General features: G+C 48.4%; 1 protein-coding gene across 1 annotated transcript in view; it reads right to left on the bottom strand.

Moving 5' to 3' along the window:
• The window catches only part of LOC108577949 (glutamate-gated chloride channel), a 31807-nt gene that overhangs the window by 23470 nt on the left and 2299 nt on the right, over positions 1–6038 (bottom strand). Inside the window, exons 2-3 of the mRNA XM_017941181.1 lie at positions 2175–2345; positions 738–826 (exon numbers count right to left, since the gene is read on the bottom strand). Coding sequence (XP_017796670.1) covers positions 738–826; positions 2175–2335 — 250 coding nt within the window. The 5' untranslated portion in view covers positions 2336–2345. The remainder of the gene's footprint in view (positions 1–737; positions 827–2174; positions 2346–6038) is intronic.

Here is a 6038-nt window from a genome sequence, read left to right as displayed (position 1 = left end):
ACGATTTCAATCTCGAGAAGAATTCTCACGCGACTTAAGCCGAGAAACTGCAAATTTATTACTGGCTTCAATTGGATTTCCAAGGCAGCCACCGCGCGGCGAGGTAAACAGCTGTTGGCAGCGAGAAAGGACTCGAGCCAGTGATAGAGAACCCGCATTGGTCAGGCGGCTCTCCCGATTCGGCTAGCTACAGGCACACCACCGCGCTATGCTATCAAACAGACCGATTTTTATCTTCTCCCTCCCATTCATGCCCTTCTCTTTCACCTCTTGCTATTTTTATCTCTTTTCCTGTCTGCGTCTCGTAGTATTCTCTCTCCTCTCTCTCTCTCTCTCGTACGTTCATCGACAGGCGCCTTTCTCTCCACTTTCGTGCTTTCGGTTCACTCACTCGTCAGATACGCAAAGGCACGCAAAGGCACGCAAAGGCACGCACGGCAAGAGAGGAAAGGAGATAAGTGGTAGTAGGTAAGAGAGTCGAGTTCCACCCCTCATTCGTTCGCAGCTTTCGCCCTGAAATATTCGTTCTCGTGCTGGTTTTTAGCGTGATCAGGTCGATTTCTAATATAGAGTACCCTTTCGACGAGGGGTGAGCAGTGAGCTGTGGTTGTGTGGTGCTGTATGGTGGTAGCGGTGCCGGTGGTGTTCGAGGTGCTCTGGATGATCGGGGTCATTGGGTACGAGGTAGTCAGGGGTGTAGTCGTCTTGGCGGGTGTGGGGCGGGGGCCTCAGTGTACCTTGGACCGGGGGCAGAAGCCGCTTATCGTAACGCGTCGACAGCAGCAGGTTGTCCAGAATCTCCTTGTCCGACTTGCCCTCCTCGAAGCTGCAACACAACGTATTGTAGCTAGCCCCGAAAAAACCACCCCTTTCCATTTTATCACACGTCTCCAACGACGGATTTATATCTCCCTTTCCTCGCTCCTTTTCTTTTTTAATATCGTAGAGCGGATATATCGACAGTCTCTAGCCATCTCGAAGGTCGCTGCTGCTGCTGCTGCTGCTGCTGCTGCTGCTGCTGCTGCTGCTGCTGCTGCTGCTGCTGCTGCTGCTGCTGCTGCTGCTGCTGCTGCTGCTGCTGCTGCTGCTGCTGCTGCTGCTGCTGCTGCTGCTGCTGCTGCTGCTCTAACAACTCTATACATATACATGTAGTATGTAGACCTTCGAGGTGTCTGAAACATTCGTCTCCTCCTCCCTCTCTTTCTCTCATTCTCTCTCGAGCATAATGTCCACACACGTGTCAAAAATGAAACTGAAACCATCTACGAATTATTCGAAGAAAGTACCCAGCTCTCTAAACGCACTATACGTATATGTATATATAGATAATAATATTCTACCTTGGAGCGTCGTTGAATAATATATGTAGATTCTTTCTGTCTGTTGCTTCGATCGTGGCTAACCTCACGGTCGCTATACTTGCTACACGGGCTAAACGCGTGTACGATGCAATCGAACGAGGGGGACACCGGTCGAACGAAAGTGTTCGCGAATCGACTAATAGAACCCGAGAGGAATATACATACGTATGTACATAGATGGCAAGGTTGTTCTCGCGTGTATAAATTTACCTGGCAAGCAGATCGGTGTCACCGACGGTTAGTTAGCTTCTACGAGGCTATCGTCCATTAATATCGCCGTTTCAATGGGTTCGTGGGCCATTTCGCCTCGGTAGGATCGCGACGATGACAAGTTTACGGCCGGTAAAATAAGTTGGCGAACGTAGAAAGGAGAAATGTAGGGGCCAGAGAGCAGCGAACCACGTTCCCTTCGACCGGCGTCGTCCCGGTTAATAACGAGACAAGTTCGCGCAGTATTATTGAAGAAAAAGTAAAACAAGTAGAAGAGCCTTCGAACGTGAAACGGGGCGTGACATTAACGGCGATTCTTTAATTCCATGCAAAGGAATTCATTCTCGGCGAAGTATCGCGATAACTATAATCACCGCAATGTCGCTCCCATCAACCTATCACAAGCAACAAAGTATTCTATTCTAGCGTTACGGTTCCTAGCTTCTCGATAGCGCAGGACTGGCTGTTGGCCAGGGTTCGAGAAAATGCCAGATACCATATCTGAGAGGTGACCAAGGTGTACGATATCGAGAAGTTAAGAGACGCGCCGGTAGTGGCTGAAGAAACTGGTAATTAACTCGTGTGTAGCTGGATAATACGTACATGTCTTCGGCACGCACGAGAGTGACAAGAGTGAGGGCAAGTGTGAGGATACAGAGGATGGTAAAGATGAGGGAGCTCGCGAGGGAGGTGAGAGACAGCGAGAGGACGGACGAGAGGCGGCCGCCACCACCCGCACACCGCCCTAGCGCCACCCAACCCATTCTATGTCATCTGAAACAGAAAGCACGTTTACCATTATTAGCATTCTCTCGAAACCAATATCGCAAAGAGACGTGCTGCCAATCAAAACTCTGCCAGCCGCAAATAAATGCCTTATCCATCTTAGCTCTACAGCGGAGAGAAATCAAAGTTCCCATCTAATTCGCGAAATAATAGTTATTTCTCACACGGTAGACGTTCTCTCCTTTCTCTCGTTGGCCGGAAAGGGTCCCGATACAACCGAGCGTATTAAAAGAGGGGTGAAAGGTTACCCTTCAAAGACCTGTGGATACGTTACTTTTCATCTACGACCTTTTACGCGATTCATACGTATCCGACTTGACGGTTTTCTACCGACCAGACCCGATCCCTTTCAACGGTTTCCACCGACAAATAGGGCCAAGCCCCCGAACAAGAGGAGCACCCATTTCAAACCTCGGATATTACGGCCATCTCCGTTTTACCTCCCTTTTACGCTACCTTTGTTCCACTGGATTGGCTCCAAGCACCACATAAACTAACTTCTTCCTCCTCGACAACAGAGGCAAGACTTAACCTGTTAAGTGGATTCGTTTCTCCGTTCGCAGTACGTGATTAAAAATTTCGTCAAATTCTCCTTCCGAAATAATTTTCTAATTAGAGAACTAAAGTGAATTAAATTCAAACTGTTCGAATTTGAAGTTCAGCCAATGAAATGCAAGACATTCAAAATTTGAATTCACAGCCAATCAAATTCAAATCATTCGAATTTTGAAAATTTGAACTCAGCCAATGCCGCCAAAGTAAGCCCAATTTCAATTCAGCCAATCAAATTTAAACTACATATTCGAATTTGAAATTCAGCCAAACACTTTCAAACGAATTTACCGTCCAGGACGTTTAAATGTCTAAGACTAAATCCTTGTCATCTGGAAGCCAATTTTCTCTCATGGTGAACGCGGGCGGTCCACCAACTCGAAAATTAAATTACGAAAAACGTAGTTTACAGAATCAAAAAAATTGAACTCGAACTGCAAGATTACGGTGAAAGAAAATTTTCGGTTTCGCGTAGCCAGGCAGCTGTTTTAAAACACACCGTGCAAGGCGGCGCGGCGTAGCAAACGCGTTCGTCAAGTTTAAGTTGACCAGCGTAGAGAGTGGAGTCGTCTGCGTTGTCGACTCGCTCGTTTCCGCGTCGCGCTAGCGCTTTTCAAGCACGCTGTTGTGCAGAACCGAGTATCTTCGCGTCGAGGACCATTTCCACTCCTTCTCCCCGACTTCTCAACTCTCCAACTCCTCTTTCCAGGGGACTTTTCTCGTCGAGCCATTCAGAATATTCGCTACTCGAATCCCGCGAGTTTCCGCCTCGCTCGCAAACCATCTCTACGACCGGTCTTATAAATGTAGCTCGGCAGCGTAACTCGCGAATTTCTCGTCTATTCGCGAAACCTGTAGGAAATGTTATACCTACTCCAACTTTTCGTCGCTTCATTTTAAACGCGCAAATCGGAAAGGGAAAGGAGAGGAACGGCGATGTCGACGCGAAAACTAGCTCTTTCCCGCGTCAAATTGCCAATTGGTGTCTTCCACCTCTGTGGCTTCTAATCCGGTAGAGTTAAGTCTGCGTGTAACAGTCAACGTTTAGACGCGAACGCGCTCTACCTTCCCTCCTATGTTTTCTATGTTTTTACAGGCTTTTCGTATTCCACCTAATTACCTACCGTTCCCTTATCCCTAGTTTCCTCCAACGACGATACTTCGCCGCGGTGTACGATACGATACAAATTTCCCCCCCACTACCTAACGACATTTCCGACAATACTATCGCTATTCCGTGTACTTACACTTGCACGCACACCGTTTTCATCTCTGGGACGATAACGGCGCGCGGAAACTAATTTCTGGAGGGAGAGACGTACAGTCGAAACCCTTCGACTAGAACGCTTCGCGATTCCCGCTCCTGCGTCCATGAGTTACCGCATACAAGAGCACGAAATTAAACGATCAACCGATACAGCTGCAGTTTAACCGGGTTTCCTCAGCCGGTGAACTTAGGAACAGTCTTAATTAGCCTGCTAAAGTGCGGATAAAACGAGCCACAAGGGAGACGACGGCCTTTACGGAAAGGAAGAAGAACCGTGGAAGATAAGAAGCTCCAACGTTAGTTTATTAACGAGCCCACAGGAGAGGAAAAAGAAGCTGCTCGATTCGTTCGGAGGAATTCGTTCGAGAGGAGGAGGGTAGCAGCCCGAGGGGCTGGGGTGTAGCGCGACAAAAGAGAACACGGTATATACATACGTACGCGACACGTCCCACCTTGCTTACCCACAGCCTCGTTTTCTCGCGTGCTAGACACGATCGACCTCTTGAAGCCTGCCTCGGGCGTTTCAAGAAGTGCACCGCGTGTTTGCCGTTGCTCGCTCCTCGAGCTTGCACCCAGGTTAAATTGCGCCGCTGCAACCACGCACTGAAATCAACCAGTTGCACGCATCTCTCCCGTCAATCACTTTTTCCTTCCGATTAACTTTCGTACCAAAACCGAGACTCTCCCCGTGAAAAACCATTAAGGTCTCGTTAATTAAGGCGGCGAACGATGAGCCCGAGAGAGAATGAAAAGGGAAATGCGAGGAACGCGGACAAGTAAACAAGGGCAAAGAGAGAAAATTCATTTATTCATTGGACTTTGCCTCGCCGACCAAACAAAAAGTCTTTTCATAAAAGTTTGCTCCGCGGAGAAAAATCCAGCAGGGTTCCCAGAGAAACGAATAAACGAAGCAGGAAAACGGGGGATCCAGGGTGAGCGAGTTTTAACCATGACAGCGGACGTTTAAAAATGTTGGCAAACATTTGGCAAAAAAAGTTGGCAAAAAAAAACACAACCTTCGATTCTCGTCAAATCACCACGGACGGATAGACGAAACGGAACTTACAACGTACCTACGTATAGGTAGTGTATGGATTACTCGATTTCCAATTTCATCCATTTTCGGAAGATCCATATATACTGTAGGTTATTAAACGGAAATTAATCAGATTAAACGACGCGTCATTAGCTTTTTCATTTCTCCCTCCGCATGGAGAAATCGAGTTAATGCCAGACGCGAGCTTCGCGGGTAATCTCTTGTTTGAAAAGGCCTGTGTAACAATCAGGTTACAGGTGTAGCAATCCATTTATGAACGGAGCCGATTGCACAGCTAGCAACGCGGCGCGACGTGACAACAACGATATACTCTTCGGGTTACCTATACAAAAGCCTGCCTCCTCTCGCTGGCTGTGCTTATTAATCGCTTTTTCCCCCGCTATGAATACTTCTCGGTTGCTTCCTCATCGACCGCTCGTCGTGTATTTCTCGCGGGAAATCCTCCATGTGTGCCGTCGTGTGTCGGCACTCTATCGACGCGATAATAAAAATGTATCCTTTCTACGTCGGCAAGCAGCAAAGAAGACGAAGAGTCTGGTAATTTATTCATCGACGGAGGGTGCGGGAGGATCCGGGGAGAGAAGAAAAGAGCGCGCGAGTAAGAGAGTGGTCGTGGCCGGTGGTAGTCAGACCGGCAGGCGGGTAGCTACGAGTAAACGCTACCAACCGTACAGCTGATGTTCGTCCGATCAATACGGGGCGTTGCGGCACGAAACGCTATAGAGTATGTCACGTGGCTTAGCCCGTCCCATTCTGAGTCCGCGGCTCCTTTCCACGCTGCACTCTGCCCCTCCCCTCTTTTCTC

The sequence above is a fragment of the Habropoda laboriosa genome, unplaced genomic scaffold, assembly GCF_001263275.1.
Source record: "Habropoda laboriosa isolate 0110345459 unplaced genomic scaffold, ASM126327v1 scaffold801, whole genome shotgun sequence".
In the NCBI taxonomy this organism is placed as follows: Eukaryota; Metazoa; Arthropoda; class Insecta; order Hymenoptera; family Apidae; genus Habropoda; species Habropoda laboriosa.
Note: the sequence above shows the minus strand (reverse complement) of the source record. Positions and strands in the feature narration are given on the sequence as shown.